Here is a 20365-nt window from a genome sequence, read left to right as displayed (position 1 = left end):
ATTTAATGTCTGTTTCACAAAAAACTCCTTTAGGCAACACTTCAGTAAGAAAATGAGGAGATATCAGACTGTGGTTGCTGGAAAGTGGGTTATTGTTTCAAGATCTTAGATTGTAAGGCACTGTGAGGTGGATCTTTTCAAACCATGTCTCCCTGCAGCATGCAGCAAGGATCCAGTGCTGTACCTCCTACGCCATCAGCACTGGGAACCTAACTGCACATGATGTTAATGATGTGGTTAGCAATCATACTGTGTGTGTTTTTTTAACTGAAATAATAGTCCGGTGGGGGAGGGGTGGAGATTGTCCTCAGGAATGCAGCACATGGGGATGGAAAGTTACACCTCCATTACCTCCTGCACGTGGAAACTAATAGAGGGAAAGCTTCAATTCAATACCTTGCCTGGCAGTGGAGGCTGGTGGCTCCGATTTCGGTGGGTCTGATTCCATTCTGGGTTTCAATCAAAACCAGCCAGAACTCTAAAGGAGCTATCCAAGGTGCTGGCCCAGTTTTGGCAGTGGGGTTCAGCACCTTGGATAGCACCTTCAGCATTGTGGCTGGTTCTGACTAAAATCCAGAATGGAATTACAGCCCCACCAAAAGTGGAGCCACCAGCCTCCACTGATGCCTGGTATTTAATTCTTTTAATCCTACAAAGTGAATTGCAGTGGTGCAGCTAGTGCTGGCCCTTGGAGTCAAAGTCTAGGGCCTGCAGGCCAGGAGGCCCTCAAATGGCTTCTCAGAGAGCGGCACGTGATGAGGACATCCGGGCAGCAGAAGTCAACTCCATTTTATTCCTGAAGTCATGATGATGCAATGATTCATGTGAATTTAAAATATGAAACCGCACATGCTCAGAGTTGAGAGGATCCTGTCAGGGTGAGTGCCTGCTCCCTTGAGGTCAGTTGAGAAAGGCAGGATCTATGCTACTGCTGTATAATGGTATTGAAGTGCACTGACAACTGTTGGGGCCCAGGACATATTCCATGTACTGTTATCAAACCGCTTTCATCGTGTTATATCATGCTTGATGTAGATCTGGGCACTAGTCAGGTGGTAGGAAGCTGCGGCATCACCCTTGAAAAACAAAACTCATCTTGTAAGAGCTGTGGTAAAGAAATTTTATCAAATGGATTTATTTATTATTGTAAAATTTCACTAGCAGAAAGAAAAAGAAAGAAAATTGTGGCTACATAGATTTGAATATATCAATTTCAATCCATACATATGTTTATATGCTGAAAATACAGCTTTCTAAGAACAGTACATAAACTACAACAAAAGCAGAGCAATTATCCAAATAAGTATCCATTTGAAGGTGGTGTCTATGCACCACTTGTTCAGATGTTGAAGGCGTTGTAAGGTCTTCAATCCATTGCACTACAAGAGGTGAGCGTTTATCCTTCCAATATTGTAATATCAGTCTTTTCGCTCTCAGAAGGGTGCGAAGAATTCATTTGGCTGACCATGTGTTATATCATCATCGTCGTCGTCATTGTCATCTTTACCCACCTTTTCCCCAATACAGGGACTCAAGGTGGCTTTAAAAAATCAAAACAAATACAATTAAAACATAAATAGAAATATACAAAATTTAATATAAAATTAAACCAACTGTAATATTAAAAACATTTAAAAGTTTTAAAAGGCAAGTAACAATAAAAATTAAAAACCAATGCATTAACACAGGTCCAGAGTATTCCCAATTTGGCAGAAATGAATTTAGGGCAACTTCTACTTATGAAACTTGCATTTTTGCTTGTCTTGGATTACGCTTCCTGCTTCTGGCCCATCTTTCATTGTTACTTATGAGACCCAGACCATTTCTGCCTTGGATCATAGTTATCTCAAGCTCTTGGATCATAGTTATCTCAAGCCAGCTCCTGCTGAACTCCAAGACCTGACTGGTCAGTGCTCAACTCCTTCTGGACCCTGAAACAGAGACACAAAGGGTGATGGAAAAGCTTAGATGGTGCAATAAATGAAGAAATGTCAGGTCTAAGAAGAATTGTTTGAATTAACATGGCATAGATGTAAGTCATTAAGTGATTTTCTGATGTGAATAAAGGCATATTTAAACAGTAGTGTTCTATTCTCTTGGTTGGGTGCTACACAGTGGTGTAGTGGTAAATGTTGAAGTGCTGGTGGTCATCCTGACGGTCACCATGGCCACATACACCCACAAGCAGAGTCCAAACCAAAGGCAGCTGTGTGGATTCATATCAACAAATCTGTTACAGCGGTTTTCATCTCTGCTTTCATCTCCAAATCTAATAGGCCTTTCTTGTCCATTCAAGACCAAGGGGGATTCCACACGTAGTACTGAGGGTGCTTCCATGTGCCCCCAGTGCGGCCCCAAAGCGATTGTATAACTTGCCTGGAGAAGAGACGAGGAAGAGGCGTCCTTGCCGCCGCCGCTGCTGCCACCACCCACCTACCTCTGACTCGGCCGGGTCGGAGAGCTCGGCGGAAGAAAGCGGGGAGCTCTCCGTCCCGGCCGACGAGGAAGTAGGTGGGTGGTGGCAGCGGCGGCAGCAGCAAGGAGGCCTCTTCCTCGTCTCTTCTCCAGGCAAGTCACCCCAAAATATTTTGCATTACAACAGGGAACAATATATTGTTGCTTGGAAAATTCATCCCACCCACCCAACTACTGTGAGGATTACAACTAAACTCAGAGGAAAAGAAGAATTGTAAGGGGGCGGGAGATGGCATTAGCATCTCTGCTCATCAACAACTGTCAGCACTGCATCTCAGCAAGCCTTGGCTCCACTAAACTTCTGCTGCTGCATTGGGGCAAAAGAAAGTGCCCAGGAAAAGACAGTGAGCATCCATTTCCCCCACCTGCACAGTCCAAGTTGTTTTCAAGCTGATCCACAGAGTTCTCAGGGGCCAGCATGGACCCTGTTGAAGCATTTCATACATCTGGACTGAGAAGACAGGCAACTCACAAAACAGCCCACTGTAGCAATGAGAGGGGTGTTGGCATGTAGTAGGAGAACAGTTCATTTATTCCAAAACTACACATAGATGGAGCTATCCTGAAAATATCACAGTACTGAAGTAACACTATACACAGGCTGAGTGTAAGGCCAGTCCTACCATTAGGCAGAGTGAGGCGGTCGTTCCAGGAAGTTGATTTTGGGTGTCATGAAAGAGCAGCAAATATGCATGTGCAATTTTGACCTCCGTTTCATTAGTGCGGCAAGCGCTGATCCCTTACACGATTGCCACTGTTATTTGCTCTTCTGCTATTGCACCCACCCCTTCTCTTTCCCCCTCCAGTTCATTGGTGATGGATGTGGCTGCCTTCCTTCCCCCTCCCTTGCTCTGGTTTTGTTGTGTAGAGTTTTACCAATTCAGTGTTTAATCGGCTGAGCGCCATTTCTGCAGGCAACAACGATGGGGCTGGAGCAGCAAAAGTCTGTTCCACCAGCTCAGCGCAAGTCTGTTCATTCGACCGACAGACTCAGCAAGCTGGAGGAGCACTGCCCAGCCCTCCTCTTTAGTCAGCAGTACTGCCCCCCAACAAAAGCAACGAAGTGGGAGGATGGCAATACATGGTACGGAAGGGCATTTTTATTTCACGTGGAGAAAATGTATCGGATTTTCTGGGTGTTTTGTGGTGGGGTGGGGTTGTGGTGTGAGGAAGGCCAGAAGGGGCGGGAGGCACATGGGCGGCAAAGGCTGTTGTGAGAAGGACCCACGAAAATCCATGAGTGCCCAGTAACGAGTGTGCAATAAAACGCTCATCTGTTGGAGCTCACAGTGACCGTTCTGTAACATTCTATGGATATATGGCTTTCATTTCCAGCAACATCAAATTGTTAGTATTCTAGCCTCTTCAGGATTCCTTCCATATGGTGAATGCATGCTATTTTTATCACTGTATCCACCAAAGAACAAAAAATCCTGAAGGGGAAACAGAGCTGTGACACAGTGCCTAAAGACAGCCCAAACATCACATTGCAAAATTAGACAGCCCACATGCTAAGATGACCTCATGCTCTCATTAAAATAAACAGCATTGTCATCCAGTGATTGAAATGCGTTGACTAGGCAAGGCAAGTGATATCCTGCTGGTTTTATTGTTTTAATTGCTATTTTATTGTGAACATGTTTTTATTGCTTTTAATATTTTATTGCTTTTTAATATTTTACTGCTTTTAATATGTGTTTTATTGTCGTAAACCACCTTGTGAGGAGCTTTGCCCTGATGTTGTCATCCTCCAGGGCACCTCCCACTTTTTATAGGCTTTATTGTGGGTTTTTTCCCCCATGACGATGAAAATGCTGCATTTTCTCTCCTCCCACTATGAACCCTGGTTGATCTATGGTGTACTAATGAAATGGCACTTGATCGCACTGTGCCATCTGGTGGCTTTATAATAAAACATATAGAAACTGCCTAGAATGGAGGTGGGAGGGGAAAAACACATGGAGAGGAGCCGATCATAATCCCACAAGGATTCTGGAAGCAGAAGCCCTGGTAAAGTTTCAGCATTTTAGCTTCATTCGGAGAAGTCCATAGAGTCAAACCGATCCAAGTCAGGGAACAGGGGATTTGCATCCCAAAGGGTAATACACATTGCTATTTCTGCTGAGCACTGGAAGATGAGCATAAAATGATTGGGGAAGTAATAGAGAGGTGCCTTCTGATGAACCAGTCCTTATAGCCGCAACTCTTGCTGACCACCATTTTTGCTCATGGACTTGGTAATGTGGCTGCTAGCCCAGTTCAGCTACTGAAAAGCAGTCCTTAAAAAAAGGATGTTGTTATTTCTAGTGCCTGAGACTGTGGTGAGTGGTGAGACCTTGAAAGTAAAGTATAGTTTCTAGTACCCACTGGTATCTCTGTCTTCTGCTGGTTCGCATCGACCTCTTGCCAGTCCTCCGCCTGGCCCACAAAGCTATCCCTGTATCTTGAGCCTGGGAGAAGTTATAAAACTAGCCAGACTGACAACGGTTTGTTCCCCCCAAAGAAGCTCAACTGCAAACATTGTGCCAGTGTTGTTCCCTAAACCATCACATCAGCTCATACTTTTCTGTTCCTTTGAACAGACAATGGCCTTTGCTAGACCACAGGTTAGCCTGGGGTGAACCCCTGCTATGATCATCTCTAGTACTTCCATACTGGTGGTCTAAAGCGCATTGTTTTTTTGCACAATGGTTTGCATAAAGGGTATTTTTAGTCATCCAGTTGAGACATCAAACTGCCCAGGACTTATGGATGATCTGCCGCATGCCGGATCATACCACTGAATTCAATTCAGAGGAAAACAGAGCACACATATTACATTACCACATTGCTTTCTCTCCTAATCCAGGCCATTAAGCACTCACTGAAGCATATAGTACAAGGCGTTCGTGGAAGGCAGAGGTAGAAACCTGCCCTCACATTTCAGTGTCAGGTTTCAGTGATTTTAACCCAGTTTGTGGCTACGGCAGTGAAAGCAGTGCTATGTGATTAACTTACAACATCCCCCCTCAAATATATATTGGTAATGGACACCTGTTTATCCGATGCCTACATAAAATGAGCAAGTCACTTCAACACCACCTTTAATAGTCAGGGGTGCATGTGAGAAGTAACAGCTGGACTATAAAAGCTCAATTGGCAACAAGATCCATATTCCATTCTCCTCTCTGAATGTATTTCTTCATAGTAGAAGCAAGAGCAGTTCTGAGGTGGAAGGAATGTAATGGTAACACCAGAGGAGGGGAAAACCCTGTCTCTTCACATGTATTATTTAAGAGACGTCCTTACTCTTGGATAAATCTCAGAAAATATCAGTTTAACCAATACATGCCATATTTGTTTTACCTGGAGTTGCTTTAAAATGTAATGTTTTCAGTAACAGTATATCTTAGGAATCCTGTAGCTGGCATCTGCACCCGCCTCTGAGGAATAATAAGAGCCCTCTATTGCTAAGAAATGTCACAGTCAAATCAATATTCTGTCTGACTGCATCCTTCACTAGCATACCTGAAGTCAGCAGTAATTTTTCCTGGTTCGATATCAAGAAGTAACTTGGTAACATCTGCTGAGGTAGGTAGAGAACAGCACACAGGAAAATGATGATCCTTCCTTTGTTATCCTGGGGGCAGGGGAAAGCTAGCTTAAAGACAAAATACAGTAACTAGTTAGTAGGATACTCGCTGTAGTAATTATTCCAATGACATTCTAGCTGCTTTGAGGCTGAGTTAGGGTGAAAACTTCCAATTGTTTTACCGTTGTGTCAGGCTGTTTCTGAGACTTCTGGCCATCAGATGCTCCCAGGTGGGCTGAATGGATTTTGCTATCAGTCTTCAAAGCCCGTTTTTTCCCCCTAACAGCAAATGGGGAAGATCTTAGAACTTGATCCTGCAGAAGTTCCAGGCATTCTATTTTTAAACATTCCACTAGACTGATAGGTTCATCAGACGAGCGTTTTATCACATGCTTGCTACTGCCCACTTACGGACGTTCATGCGTCCTTTAGACAACGAAGTCCGCCTCCCACGTGCCTCCCACTCCTTCCGCTCGTTTTTCCGTTGCAAAATAGGCCTCTCCAACTTTTTATTTTAAAACAGAATGTGCCTCAATCTCCTGCTGTATGCAGTAAAAGTGGTGTGATAGAAACGCCCCCTGAATGGGCCATGTAGTCTTTGTTTACTTCCTCTTTCCCCTCTGGGCAGAAAGAGGAAGTAATGAAGAACAAAAGCGGGGCAGAGAAGCAAGGGTAAGGAAACATGGTTTTCCTCCATGTGATGGCACTCATAATTGCTCCTTTCTGAGGAAGAACTGCCCCCATACATCTCAGTGAGTCTCATTAATCATTAAGGGTTAAGGGATGAAAGGATCCTATATAATCCATTCTGTTTGTCTTTTGTGGATTCTTAGATGTTGACCGCTCCATTGTCTGCTCATCACCAGATACAGATTTCCCCCCCTCTCTCTAGAAAATACATCCATCAAAATTTATAGAATGTTCACTGGTACAGAACATTTTGCATACTTTTCTTAGGTCAGCATAAAATCAGTGTGAAAAAAGATTGCTAAGGGGGCAAAGTCATAGAAATCCGGTGTCTTTTTTGATCCGTTGTGGATTTCGCCAACATCCCTACACCTAAGTACGCGTTACGTTAAATGCTAGCGTACAGTGTCATCTGTTGTTGTTGTTGTTGTTGTGGGGAGCAATTTGCAGTGTGTGGGGCATGGCAGTGCATGGGGAAGAGATGTTCAACCCTTTCCTTCCCAGCCATGATCCCCCCAAAAATCGCACGTTCATCCCTCTGTGGCAATTAGCAGTGTACAATGTGATGGAGCAAGCTTGGCCATTTTATTTATTTATTTATTGCATTTATATCCCACCTTTTTTCCTCCAAGGAACCCAAGGCGGCATACATAATCCTCCTCGTCCTCTCCATTTTATCCTCACAACAGCAACCCTGTGAGGTAGGCTGGGCTGAGAGTCTATGACTGGTCCAAAGTCACCTAGTGGATTTCCATGGCCGAGTGTGGACTCGAATCAAGGATCTCCCGACTTCCAGTCCAACACTTTAGCCACTATATCATGCTGGCTATATCATACAATATTGCACCTATACCTTTATCTTTTCTTATTTCAGTTTTTTCTTGTGCTGGTGCTGCATGGCTGAATTAAAGATTGTTACTTTCCTAAGGGATCAAAAACGGAAAAACATACATGTTCAGAATTATCCACTGAAAATCTAGTGATTGAAAGATGGTCAAAACCAGGGGGGACATCGCAGTGGTAAGCAGGGCCAAAGGCAAAAGGGTGGGCCAGAAATATTTTATTTATTTATTTATTTATTTATTTATTTATTTAATTACATTTATATACCGCCCCACAGCCGAAGCTCTCTGGGCGGTTTACAACATTTTGCAACATTAGTTTATATCTGATACTGACAGTAACTATGGGCCTTGCTAGACCTACCAGATAATCCGTCTGGGAGGAGGGGCAACGGCGCGCTACAGCTAGCGCGTGCTGTCGCCCTTTTCTAGACATCAACACACGATGGGGCAAGGGAAAGCCCCGTCACGTGCTCCGGTTTTTCCCCCCTTAAAGGGCCATGTGCGCAGGAGCGCACCGCCAAAGAAGGTAGTTTTTTTTTAAAAAAATAAAGGGTTACCCGCTCCCCCTGCCCGTCCCCCTTCGCCGCTCACCAGGCCTTGTCCCTGTCCTTCTCCCCCCCAGTCCCCAATGCCCGTCACCGCTCGCCAGGCCCTGTCCCTGTCCTTCTTCCCCCCCGGTCCCCAATGCCCATTGCCGTTCGCCAGGTCCTGTCCCCATCCCCGATGCCCGTCCCCGTTCTTCTCCCCCCCCTCTCCTGCCAGGTCCGGTCTTTCCCCCGGCCCCCATCTCCCCTCCCCCCATGATTCCCCCCCAGCCTGATGGGCACAGCACTCCTATGAGTGCTGTGCCCAGTCCGTGGCTTCTCCCGGCTACTCACGAGTAAGCGAGCAGCCAGGAAAAGCCACGGACCCTGCTAGACCTTCCACAGCCCCGGCCTCAGGCCAGGGCTGTGGAAAAGCCGGGCCATAAGTGAATCCGCTTATCCCGGGTTAAGGGAGGTCTTAGCTCGGCTTGACCCTGGGATCCCCTGTGCATCACTGGGCTAAGACCTCGTCTAGCAACGGCCTAAGCCTTGGGAGAGACATTTCAACCTTTTAGAATGGGGGGGGGGAGAGACTGCACAAAAGTTGGGAAACCACCAAAGAATAAGGGTCGAGGAAAGTGAGTGGGGCTTGGGGAAGAGGCATGGCCACCTCAGGAATCCTGGAAGGCTGGATTAAGCCTCAGAGAGGCCAAATTTGGCCCCTGGGCCTGAGGTTCTGCACCCTTGGCGAAAAGCTTTTACACTTAGCTGAGTCAAAACCAAAGTGTATTGGTTGGTACATTCTGAAATCATTACTGAGAAATGTACAGTGCAATCTGACCCATGTTTACTTGGAAGTAAGCCCCAGTGTGTTTAATAGGACTTGCTCCCTAGTAAGTACATTTAGGAATGCAGTCTGTGATGATATAATTACTTGTCATGAAGCAATAAGAGTGAATTTCAGAGGGGGAGATCGTATTTGCTTAACGTCATTTCTCCAGCCACGTGTATGTCCCTCATTACTTCCTCTTTTGAAAGAGGAAGTAAACAACTTGCACATGGTCCATTCAGTGGGCTGTTTTCATCCTGCTTCTCCAGCACACAGCGGGGGATAGTGGCAACTTCTGTCTTTAAAAATAAGTTGGACTTACTGGGCTCTTTTTTTGTGGCACAAAGAAGGCTAGAAGGGGAGGAAGGGGCGTGGGAGGCAGACGCCGTCATGAGAGGGACCTGTGAAAATCCGTGAGTGCCCAGTAACGAGCGTGCAATAAAACACTCATCTGATGGAGCTCAAGGAGTTCCTAAAGTTGGAGTGTTGTGTAATATAAAATAAAATATTTAATGATCCAAGCCTGTGTATTCAAAACAGTTCTGTAAATGTCAAAGCCAAGTTGTTGGTTTTTTTGGTTTTGGTTTTAAATGCAGTGAAGTTTTTCTGCAAGCTTTTTCAAATTCTTTGAGTGTTTTGGCTTAGATCAGAGTTGAATTTGGTCATCTGTGGAAACAGCTGGTATTCAGAGTACTTTTCCAGTTATATTAAGCCAATGTTTCTGAAGCGCCAGGGTCAAAGTCTGTAGTTAGTCCAATTTCCAGCTGAATTGTACAAAATATGATGCAGCACTATCTCCAAGTACACAAGCCAACTTAATTGAGATATCAGTTCCAAAATTACAAATTATTTGCATCAAGTTAGAATTGTCTGTCAAGTATATCTTGGTCTATTAATCGATCTATATTTTGTTAAGTGATAGATAAAGAACTGGAAGACCTACTAGCACTGCAGCAAAGTTAAAAGCTCCGCTCAGATTGGACTACATTATCACGTTACCAACACGTTTTCCATAACCTGGGCGGCAGTGGAGCAAGAGGACATCTTTCTTCTAGCAATAAAGCTGCCCCATGATAACAGACTTAGAAGCACTGGGGCACATGGGAGGTAAGCACTGGCCTCTGCCCCTTGCTGGCTCTCCATCAATTGCCATAATTCCACCATCATCTCTCACCAAGCTAAGCTTTGCTGGAGAAGGTTTTGCCTTTTATTTACATTGTGGCAGACATTGTGGACAGTGATATGTTGCTGAAAGACTAGACATTTTATTTGGAGGGATGCATAGCTTCCACCACCATTTCTCCCCCATAGTCCTTCTAGTTTGTGCACACCACTTCCATGGCAAGAGGTTGTAGACCTCCAGGAGTTTAGTTTTATTCCACAAGGACAATGTGATTGAAAGACAAACACCAGACACCAACACCTTTTTAAAAAGTACCTGATTCCGGGGCACAATCAGACAACTCAGCTTGTGTGTGTTCAGTTCCACCATAACTCACGAACCACTGTAGGTTTTGCCATTGATACTATAGCTGATTCCAGAATGTTATTCCCTCTGCAACAAAGATTTGTCTGTTTTCACTGCCTCCTATTCTCTTTATTCCCCTCAGCCCCTCTTCTATTATTCCCCCCATACCACCCTCCTTTTGCAGGCATTACACAGAAGCTGGAAAAGTCCAGATACAAGGACTTTCAATTATGTGTTCCCCATGTCTACTGAGAAGTGTAGAACAGGACTCCCAGATCTGAGTCAGTTGAGTTCAACCCCAGCCTGTTTAGATATATCAAGCCAGTTCCAGCAGAAGAAACCACTTGGATAGGTTCCCTTTTGTTTCGAATGCAGATCATTCAAGTTATATGGGTGTTCCCTCATCATACTGTAAAGTGTACAGTGTAAATAAATGTTCCAAAGCATAATGCTTCCCTTGTTTAAAACTCTCCTCCCATCATTCTTTAGCAAAGATAAATAGTGCCATAGTTGACCCACCCTTGTTAGCCAGTGGGTGAAGAACTGGTGTCCTCTTCCCATAGTCTTAAGTCTTTCAGCCCAACCCACCTCATGGCTTCAGATTACCTGTTAGGAAATTGTATGTGTGGGTAAACTCCTTTCTCTCTTTGTGTGTGTGGATGCTTCCTCTCTCCTGACTCATTGTAAAAGATTCACTGTTCTTATTTGGTAGTTCCCAGAAATTTCAGGATATTTATTTTTAAGCATTCTACTGGAACAATAGATAGCAAACATAAAAGAGATGTTTCAGTGCTTCCATTGACCATATCACATACAGTGTAAATTACAGAGTACCATGGCTTTAATATTACCAGTGGAGCTACAACTTGAGCTGCATGTATAACAATTACCACTCAGTCCAATGGGTTGGACCCAGACTTATAGAATCATAGAGTTGTAAAGTGTCATTTAGGCCACCAAGTCCAACTCCCTGCTCAATGCAAGAATCCACTTTCAAGCATCCCCAACAGATGGCTGTCCAGTTTCTTCTTGAATACCACCAGCGGTGGGGAGCCCATCACCTCACTAGGCAATTGGTTACATTCTCTGTCTTCTGTGAACATTAGGAAGTTTTTCCTTGATATTCAACCTGAATCTGCCTTCCTGTAACTTAAACCCATTATTTTGTCTCCTGAAGTCTTAGGTGAAAGATAACAGGTTGCTGTCCCTCTTCTGTGTGACAACCCTTCAGGTACTTGAAAAGTGCTATTATAGATCACCTCAATCTTCTCTTCTCAAGGCTAATCATATGCAGTTTCTTCCAACTTTCCTTGTAGGATTTAGTTTCTAGTCCCCTATTCTTTGTTGCTCTTCTTTGAACTCATTCCAATTTATCTGAATCCTTGTTAAGGTGTGGTGTCCAGTATTTGACACAGTGGCCTGGTTCAGACAACATGCTAAACCACAAAATGGTTAATGGAATGCATTAAGGTCAATGAACCAGGCCAGTATTTGAAATGAGGTCAGACTAACGCAGAGTAGAATGGAACTAATACTTCCTGTGGTTTTGAAACTACACTTCTATTGATCTGAGTCAGTTGATGCAACCTAAAATTGCATTTGCCTTTTTTGTAGCCACATCACATTGCTCACTCATATTCAGCTTTTGATCAACAACAACTCCAAGGTGTTTTTCACACATATTATTGCCAAGCCAGGTGTCCCCCATTGTATACCTGTACATTTGATTTCTCTTTCCTGAAAAAAAGAACTTTGCACTTGTCTCTGTTAAATTGTATTGTTATTTTCTGGCCAGTCCTCTAACCTATCAATATCAAGTCCTGCAGCACCCCAACCAACACTTATCTCCTGCAGCACTTCTCTGATACCAACCAATGAGTTTATGCACACTCTTTGGGTATGGTTCTCCAGCTAGCTGCGGATCCATTTTATGCCATTCAGCCCACACTTAACTAGCTTGTTAATCAGAATAACATGGGGCACTTTGTCAACTGCCATGCTGAAGTCAAGCTATATTATGTCAAAAGAATTTCAACCATCTACTAAGGAAGTTACCCCATCAAAAAATGAAATAAGATCAGACTCCTCCTCCAAAACATCTGGAGGGCACCTGATTGAGGAACACATGACCAAAGTCCCATGCTTCCACATCTGTGTAGACAGACAGCAACCTTCGATGCTTATACATCCCAAATTCAGCTCCCTCTTATGCCCTGTTAATCCATTCAGATTCACCTGAACATGGATAGGCTAAAACTGTATAGAGAGCAGAGGCATGCAAGCCACACCCCAGATGTTCTGTTGCATGTAATCTCCTCTTTAGATATTCATGCACTGAGCTCAAAGGTCTGGATGGATTTCTAAGCATGTTTGGGTTTCTAAGCCGCAATCCTATTGGATCCGCCCTGGGGACAGCTGGGGATAGCTCGGATCCCTGCATCCCCAGTCTCCTCTCCACTCTACCCAACGATACCTTTTCACCACTCCTCAGCATGGTTCTCTCTATGCCAGCTGCAAGGGGGAAGGGGAAGGGTGCTCGAACTCCTGGTTCTGAGGTTGGAGCACGGCCTCTGGCCTTGGATCCAGGCATTTGAAATATCCTATGTCCCCCAGATGCTGTCTAAGGGACATAGGGTTGTTACCTCTGCTGTTTAATCATGGTTCCTGATCACACGGAGGTTTCAGACCTTCGTGCACAATGTGTTGCAGAGTTATAAAGTGGGGCTTGCATGAATATCCCTATTCCCTACACAGTTTTAGCCCAGCCACATTTAGGATACCACCTGAACAGGGCTATTGTCTCACTCCAACTGCAGTCTGACCTTTACACACAGATACCTGGGTCACCTCATCTTTTGCAGAGGAGTTGGGGGAGAAGGTCTGTCCCTTTATCTGCTCAGTTTTCCTGGATTCAGAACATTCCCCAAAACGATCGTGCATCAAGAAACAATTGGCTAACTATTTAGTTCCCATAGCAACATATTGCTAGTAGTTTCTTATGCTCAATATCACAGGTTCACAAAACAATGTTTCCCATAAAGTATCATATACAGCCATAATGCACATGCATTCTGTTATGAATAATACTTCTGCCTGTAGAAATTCTCTCCCATTGGGGTGGGAGTGGGGAAATAACTTATGTGGGAAAGAAATGGAAAGGAGGCAAAGATGAAAATATATTTATGTATAGAGTGCACATGATCTATTCTTACATGTTCTTCAAAACTCTAGTAAAAATCTGTACATGGACAGGTGATAAAATGCTAGTGGTGGGGAAATCTTTTTACCATACTGACCGGGAGTAACTCAGTACCTGAAGACCATTAAGGGGTAAATACTTCCCCTTTCTCCTGACATTTCTAACTCAAACCCCAATATTTTCCCCACCAACAATTCCTGGCAATGTTTTATTTGTGCCAGGGCTCAGTCTGCAGAATCAGCTTGCAGTACCAGAGCTAAGAGAATATGTGAAGTAATAATGAAGGAAAGTATCTGAGCATATGCAGAGTACAGTACAAGAAGCAGAACTACTAGTGCCATATTGCCATGGGCACTAGTAGTTCTGCTTCTTTCCCACTTTTTTGGCCTTCAGTCCCCCCACTTGAAATTTGCATGTGGCATGATCCCACCCCTTCCCTCATGCACTCTGATTACCCACCTCCATCCTTGTGCACCCTGACTGGTGCAGAGGAAATTAATTGCTATTAAAACTCAAGCTTTGAAGTTTTTTGAAATTTCAAAATTTTCTGCACATCTACACTGCTCAAACTTCAGTTCAAAACAAAAACAAGCAAAATCAGTCTGGCAGATCTCGAGTAGTATGCCTTACACTACTGTATTCTCATGTACATAATGTCTCCATAGTCACATATGCAGCCCGATGCTATGCATGGTTATGGGAGTAAGTCCTACTGAGTTTAATGGGGCCTACTCTCAAGTAAATAAGCAGAGCATAAGCCTTAGAATTAATAAGCTGAGTGTCATGGCCAGAAAGTATGCTTTTCAGACAGGATTTAACTTTGACACTTCTCTCTGTTTAGAAAAGAACTGAATGTTCTAGTAGTAGTAGCAGGATCTAATAGCATCACCTCAAATCGATCATAAAATATAGTTCAAATCTGTATCCATGGACTAGACTATAAAAATCACAGATCCAGGGTTTCCTAGCACCACCATGGTGCAAGAGCCCTGATCATAAACACAGATTTGCATGGATCCTAATGATGTTTACATGAGGAAGACACCCCAAAGCCATTGTCAAATTACAGCTCACATCCAGTCCTATTGCCTGCACTGTATTACCAATCCAACAAGCTTATATGATTAGCGCCATTATCATGGATGTGCACTATAATTAGATGACTAATTTGGGGTATTTGTATGTAAAAAATAATCAGAATCCCAGCCTGTAATCTAGGTCTTTCAGTCATGGGAAGCTGTATCTTTTCATGACGTAATACATGGGCATGGATATGAGCAATGTTTAGGTGGCATATAGTGGTGTTCTCAATATAAAATTATGAGCATCCAGGCCTCAAAACCTTTCTTCTTCTTCTTCTTCTTCTTCTTCTTCTTCTTCTTCTTCTTCTTCTTCTTCTTCTTCTCTTCACCACCACCACCACATCACTATCACAAATCATTTGTTCCTTGATTTGTGTGGCCTGCTTCTAAGAAACATGGGAATCTGCACTTTGGATCTATGATTTTGCATCATGAGATGCTGGCTTCATTTTTTTTTTTTTTTTGTATGCATCAAGTCTGTACAAATTCACGACAGCTTTGATTAGATGATGGACTTTTGTGTCTGTAAAAAATACTGACATGCTTGTGGATCTGGATGTTTTTTTGGGTTTTTTAATGGCAGTTTATGACCATTGCTGTGTTTCAACAAAGCTGTGATTTGATGGTTGTTGTGTCTTCTTGTAAAAGACATGAGTTTCTGTGACTCAGGTCAATGGGGTTTTGGTGCCACTGTGACACCACAAAGTTTTATATCTGTGATTTTTATGATTTAAGTCCACTGCTAGAGCCCTGAACTTCGTTTTGATGATGCATTTGGTATATATCCATGTAAAAATCTTGAGGATTTTTGCCTTGGAACTAGATTTGGGCATTCCAACAGTGGGGCAAAGCCCTGGATCTGCAAGTCTACCAACATGGTTGCAATCTATGTTGTGACAGTAGATTTGGTGTATCTCCATGTACAAATATCATGGGGATCCATGTTTCAGATCTAGGGTTTGTTTTTTTCACCACAAAGCCTTGTAATCATACTGTATATTGTATATGTGCACATTGTATATCATTGTACAATGAGTACATCCTGCGTAAGCATATAATTTGACAGTGCAATCCGTTAGCACAGCTATCAGCTGCTTTTTGTTGGTGGGTTTGGCAGGTCTGACTTATATAGTGACTTTCCTAGCAGGCATCTCCATCCATCCTCTTCCTGGCAAACATTCCTCCTCTGTTGCCAGCCCAAAGAATCAGGCTTTACCGGCCTGGCTGGTATTTAAGAGCGGAAGGCCGCAAGTAGCGCTGCTCTTCGGCTCGCTTCTGCCGTGGATCAGCGGCAGCTCCAGTAGCAACATACGCGAACACACACACCCCTCCTCCTCCCCTCACCCCCGGACCAGCTCTCCATCCTCCTCCGGGCCGGCGGAGAAGACGAAGGAACAGGAAAGGGAGCGCAGAGGGAGAAGGCGGTGGCCTGGACGGGCCCTTTGGCTGAGCGCTCGGCGGGGCCGCCGGAGCTGCTCGCTGGGCCGGCTTGCGAAGGCTCGAGCGCCGTCCTCCCCTCTCCGCCCGCGCCTCTTGGTCTCGTCCGTGCCTCAGTCCCTGCCATGTTGGATTGTGCGGCCGGAGCCGGGGAGAAGTTGGAAGTTTAGTGCTTGTCGGGAAGGCGAAGGAGGAGGAAGAAGAGGAGGAGGAGGAAGAAGAAGAAGAAGAAAGGGCGAGGAGGAAGCAGAATTCCCTTCTCCACCTCCTTTGCCACAGCCTGCCGGGAGCGGCCTACTAGGCGAGACCCCAACCCCAGCCCTGCCTCCGGTTGCCGCCCCGATGCTGCTGCAGTAGTGAGGGGAGGCTGCCCCGGCGCTGCTGCTGCCCTCGGAGGGGACGCGGGGCCCGACCCCGGGACGAGCCCGCCGCGCAGGCGAGCCACAGCCGGCAGCAGGAGCGGCCGGCGGAGGACGACGACGAGGAGGAGGTGGAGGCGGAGGTCCTGGCCGGGCCCCGCCGGCGGCCGCCGCGATGAGCAACAACCAGCAGCCCCCGCCGCCGCGGCGGGTCACCAACGTGGGCTCCATGCTGCTCACCCCGCAAGAGAACGAGAGCCTCTTCGGCTTCCTCGGCAAGAAATGCGTGGTGAGTGAAGGAGGCTTCGCCGGGCCGCCTGGGCCTGCCTGCCTACTCCGGGTCGGTGGGTGGGTGGCTGAGGAGAACCGAAGCCAGTTAGTGGGCACGGAGAAACTGGGAACGCAGAAGCAAGGGAGCCTTTGCTCCTGCTAGTTGTGTGAGTACTCGGACCCAGAGCCGTAAAGCGGGTTGGATCCCAACTGAGGCATACTCCAGAGTAGACCCATTGACGTCAGTGGGACTGCAGTTGCTGAGTGGGTCTGCTCTGGAGTATGACTCGATCGGGATCCAACCTTGGGAACAGGAGGAGCAAGGCGTAGTGAATGGTTTCGGGGTGCGCGCGTGTGACTTCTGGGGGGGCGGGGGCGACTCCAGTCCTCAGTACGGATTCCAGGAAGCAAGTTCTGCAGGGACTAGCTGCTGCGTAAAATGGGTTCAGGATGGGACTGTGCCTCGCATTTGTTTTGGGGGAAACGGAGGCAACGACTGGTGGGGAGGCTTCACGATGGGTTATGAGAGGGAATAACTGCCAGCTCTTCTGTCCTGTTCCCCTGCTCTGTGGGGGGATTCCTTGCTGGCCTACCTTGGTTCGCAGAGGGAAGCACGTCCCTTGCCAAGCCTTTCCCACGTAACAGCTGCTTGCATCCTTTTTTCTCACCCCCCACCCCCGTGGGTTCCCCATTGTTGGAGTGGGAAATGAGCCAGGGAATAACAGTCTCTGCCGAACCAGTGCTAAAAGGTGTGTGTGTGTGTGAGAGAGAGAGAGAGGGTGGGGGGTGTTTTCCGAGTTCAAGCATGCCATTGGCCTCCCCCTCTTTTCAGGTTTGAGAGTGGGAGAAATTTTGGGGCATAACTGAGTGTTGCAGTTCCAAGCGATCCTATTGCAAAAGGAAAAGCGATCAATGCAGTGACTTCTTCCCCTTTTCAGTATTCTCTGCCAGGTGCCCCTCTCTAGGGATGAGTCTTTTACCCGTGTATAGTTATAGCATGTGGTTGGTTTCACATCTGTGTGTTTAGTGAGGCTAGGTCTCTTGAAAAGGTTATTCTCTCTTCCGCTTCCTCCTTGCTTCTGTCTGACAGGTATATTTCAGAAGGGACCATCCCAGTAATGCTCTGCGGTTTGCAATATGAGTGTGTCAGCAATAGAGCTGTTGCAACACTTTTGTGGAAAAGTTCAGCTAGTTCTAGGCGGCTGGAATAAATCTGCCTCATTTGCACCTGTAGGATTTTGTGAACTTTCAGGAAATGAGGTAGTATGATCTGGGCCAGACAAAGTAGGACTGGACTGTGTTTTGTTTCTATTTAAACAATTGGCTCACTTGGCAGATGCAAAATTTCCCATGTAGACATACTTCAGTGAAGAAAGTAGGAAGGACTGTAAAAAGACTGAGAATCTTGGTAGATGTCATTTTTTTTAGTCCTAATTATTTATATCCTGAGACATTATGCAAGTATGTGCAGACTTAAGAGTTCAGCATTTGTTTTTACAGGATAAGGTTGCCAACGTCGTCATTGGTATTCCATAAAACATTACTTTGAGATAATCTGCTTTCAATTTTTTTTTTTGGTATTTTTTTTAGATGAAATCAATACCAAAGTTAGCACTTAGTGTCTTGACATTGTTATCTTCTGAATTGATTTACACAGAAACCCTTTACCCTTCTGGGGCATGATTTTATCTTCTAAAATGTAAATATAAATCACAAATCTATTCATAGTCATAAACCACTACAGAGATGTTCAGATTCAGCTGAGTTTTAATCTTATTGGTTAGGAAATAGCATGTGTGAAAACTCATAACTATTGATTAGATGAAAGGCAAAATTGAAAAAAAAAATTAGAAGTTGGACAGGTTATCAAAATAGTGATTTGCAAATGTCATTGTCTACTAGGGGGTTGTTGAAAGCTAATGAAGGTGTACCATGTTAGGGAAAGTTACAAGCTGCAGTAAGGATTACAGTAATACACTGAAATTTGTGGAGAGCCTGCTTTTGTCTCTACTAGGTTTATTTATTATTTATTTAATTTATTTCATTTTTATACTGCCCTATAGCCAAAGCTCTCTGGGCGGTTCACAAAAATTAAAACCATGAAAAGCATAATAAAACACTTGAATAGATGAGGCACACTGTAGCTCATGGTCTGTTCCCAACCATGTCTCAGTAAATAAAGGCTAGTATACACCGTAGTTCTGTTGCATCTTTTCTTAAAAGTTAGTGGGAATCAGTGAAGGATTAACTTCACTATTCAGTACAGAGTATTCGAAATCTGGAGTTTGTTATCTAGCGCATTAAGACTATAGGTAAGACTATTTAGTCACTTTACACATGATTTTAGGTATACACGTGATTTTAAGTATTTCTTCATATTATTGCTATAACACTTTGTAGTAATAGGTATCATCCCCCCCAATCTATACAGTATGTTTTCATGATTGAGCAGAGATTTTAACCTGTGGCTCCCCCTAACCCCAACTAAATTGTCCCGTGCACTATCGTGACCCTAACAAATTTCATATACTGTTTTCTGCATATATACGTAATATAATGCCAAAATAACAAGGATTAAAATTCTAATTTTTCAATAGCAGAAGGAGTTATATTTGGTAGTTGTTTTCATCTCAACACTTTGTGCACTAGAGTTTAGAGGCATTAAATGTTAATGGATTTTAAAACATTGTCTTTTAGAACTTTGGCACTAGTAATATACTAACTTTCCCAAAGGGAGTGCAGAGTTGTGTGCGTGTAAATTCCTCTTGGGTGTTGTGCAGTATTTTCCTTATCTAGGCCAAGTGGCTGAACGGCAGCTTGCTTGGTAGTTGGTGCAATGCAGGAGAGTGTGGCCCCACCCTTTATGTTAACAGTGCTGTTAGCAACCCTCACCTTTTTCATGGTCACTACTTTAGACTGAGGGTTAGATAGCTGGACCAATAACTAAGTGAAAACTCATTATTATTCTGACTTAAAGGCTGTGAAACAAATCTTGGACTTTTTACCCCAAAGTATGGTAGCCACTGCCTTAGGTTCAACTGGTAGAGAGAATACTTGGTCGTTGTAGGAAATGAGGACTACGATGTTTAGCTCACTTAATGGGTTTTAAACATATAACTTAATTTAATCGGCAACAGATTTTTTAAAAAAAGTAACTACTTAAAAATACTAGAACTCAACGTGGGTGGTGAGTACCATCTTCAAAGACGTATTTCTTTCTTGGGAAGGGTTGTACTTTTGCATGCACAGCCCCACAGGTTCATTTCCTATGTTCTTAATGGTTTTAATTTTTGTGAACCGCCCAGAGAGCTTCGGCTATTGGGCGGTATAAAAATGAAATAAATAAATAAATAAATAAGTCCACGTAGGACAGGGAAAGATTCCTGCCTGGAGAGCCAAAGCCTGTCACTGTCTATATCAGCCTTCCCTAACCTGATGCCCTCCAGCAGATATGTTGGACTACTGGCTGGAGTATGATGGCAGTTGTGGTCCAGTCTTACCTGGAGGGTGGCAGGCTGCTGTAGACAGTACTGCACTAGATGGAAAAACAGTCTGACTTATTGCAAAGTGGATTCCTATGCACACAAGGAAATGCCTCTTCTACAAATGTGCATGCATT

The 20365-nt window shown here is 44.5% G+C and overlaps 1 protein-coding gene and 1 long non-coding RNA gene across 2 annotated transcripts in view; both read left to right on the top strand.

Moving 5' to 3' along the window:
* Positions 1–20365, top strand: part of LOC134403691 (uncharacterized) — a 71836-nt gene that overhangs the window by 20430 nt on the left and 31041 nt on the right. The window lies entirely within an intron of this gene.
* The window catches only part of WASL (WASP like actin nucleation promoting factor), a 34789-nt gene continuing 31041 nt past the window's right edge, over positions 16618–20365 (top strand). The window contains 1 exon segment of the mRNA XM_063134073.1: positions 16618–16765. Coding sequence (XP_062990143.1) covers positions 16652–16765 — 114 coding nt within the window. The 5' untranslated portion in view covers positions 16618–16651.

The sequence above is a fragment of the Elgaria multicarinata genome, chromosome 9, assembly GCF_023053635.1.
Source record: "Elgaria multicarinata webbii isolate HBS135686 ecotype San Diego chromosome 9, rElgMul1.1.pri, whole genome shotgun sequence".
NCBI classification, from domain to species: Eukaryota; Metazoa; Chordata; class Lepidosauria; order Squamata; family Anguidae; genus Elgaria; species Elgaria multicarinata.
This window is presented reverse-complemented; position numbering and strand designations above follow the sequence as displayed.